The sequence below is a fragment of the Pygoscelis adeliae genome, unplaced genomic scaffold, assembly GCF_000699105.1.
Source record: "Pygoscelis adeliae isolate BGI_AS28 unplaced genomic scaffold, ASM69910v1 Scaffold77, whole genome shotgun sequence".
In the NCBI taxonomy this organism is placed as follows: domain Eukaryota; kingdom Metazoa; phylum Chordata; class Aves; order Sphenisciformes; family Spheniscidae; genus Pygoscelis; species Pygoscelis adeliae.
The window spans coordinates 151810-153108 of NW_008825216.1; the positions used below are offsets into that span (position 1 = coordinate 151810).

General features: G+C 46.0%; 1 protein-coding gene across 1 annotated transcript in view; it reads right to left on the minus strand.

The window, feature by feature from the left end:
- Window positions 1–716: 716 nt before the first annotated feature.
- PIGM (phosphatidylinositol glycan anchor biosynthesis, class M) overlaps window positions 717–1299 on the minus strand; it is a gene marked incomplete at its 5' end in the record, with an annotated part of 978 nt that continues 395 nt past the window's right edge. The window contains one exon of the mRNA XM_009329213.1: window positions 717–1295. Within this exon, the coding sequence (XP_009327488.1) occupies window positions 741–1295 (555 nt within the window). The remainder of the gene's footprint in view (window positions 1296–1299) is intronic.

Here is a 1299-nt window from a genome sequence, read left to right on the forward strand (position 1 = left end):
GCCACAAACACGGTATAGCTAAAATGTTACTGTGAAAAGAAAAGAAAAAATAAATCCCAGCGTCAGTATTAAGTGATTGCCTTATATTTATTCATTAGCTGAACCCTTGCAAAACACCCCGCCCACTTACTGGAATGTACAAGACTCCAACACCCCTTTATAATCTTCTGTGTTTTTCTAGACAGAGGCCACAGTCCTCAACAAGTAAAGTACAGAGTAAAGTAAAAATGGGAAAAAGGGTGTCAGGGAGTAAGAAGATTGGGGTTGCTCCATGCAGGTGTACAAGCAGGAGCTGAGGGTGACCCTGGCACAGGTCGTAACCTCAACTGACCAGGGCACAGTCATGCTGTATCTGAAGATGGCAGGCGGAGCCGAGTGCTGGTCCATCATAGCCCCAAACGTGGCAAGCGACGAACTGGTCCAGGGTCCTTCCAGAGAGTCCCATCAGGAACAGCACAGTAAGGGCTGGAGGCAGTGCTGGAGAGAAGGTTACAATGCAGTTTCAAGGTCCACGTGGGAGACAGGTACATCTGCAGACACTGCTCAGGGCAGGACTGGGGCTGCTCAGGGCAACTGAGGCCAATCAGTGCCCTCATGGCCCTGACATACGATACCTAAAGTATCACTTACATACAACATAATTTAGTACAATGTGCACGCGTTTATATCAAACAAAGTGCTGGAGGTGTGGAAAGACTTGTTAAAGACAGCAGTACTCTTTCTGCATTTTGGCCTGTTTATTACTGCTGTTTGAGTTTTTTTGCAACTTGTGCTTCTTTTTGATAATGTGAAATAATCTGAACAATTATGAGGCTATTAATAAAAAGGAAAAGCAAGCCTGCCAACCATATAAGTAAAAAAGTGCTATATCCTTTGAACTCCAGAAAGTACGCAGGAGCGAGCCACAGGCCTTGTCCAACAAACCACAGAAAGAGAAGCAGCACACCACGACGCCAGGACATCTTAACACTAGGCATTACGAGGGGCAAAAGGCAGAGATACCAGACAAAGTACTGGGATGTGCATACTTTGTTAAAACTCACAAAAATAGCCGTGTGTAGGAAACAACAGAAGGCAAGGTCTCTGTAAAATGCTATGGACACAACCAGGAGCAAAAGCAGCTGGGGCAGGAAAGCTGCGAGCCCAAGGGCGAAACTCCATTTGCTCTCCGCAGTTAAGTACAACATGTAGAAATAGGGAGAGAAGTTATGACGGATATCCCTCCTGGTCAGGTGGTAGAGGTAGGCATGCTCCAAAAAGTCCCAGCCGTAGAGGTGATAAAATGCAACAGTCAAAGCA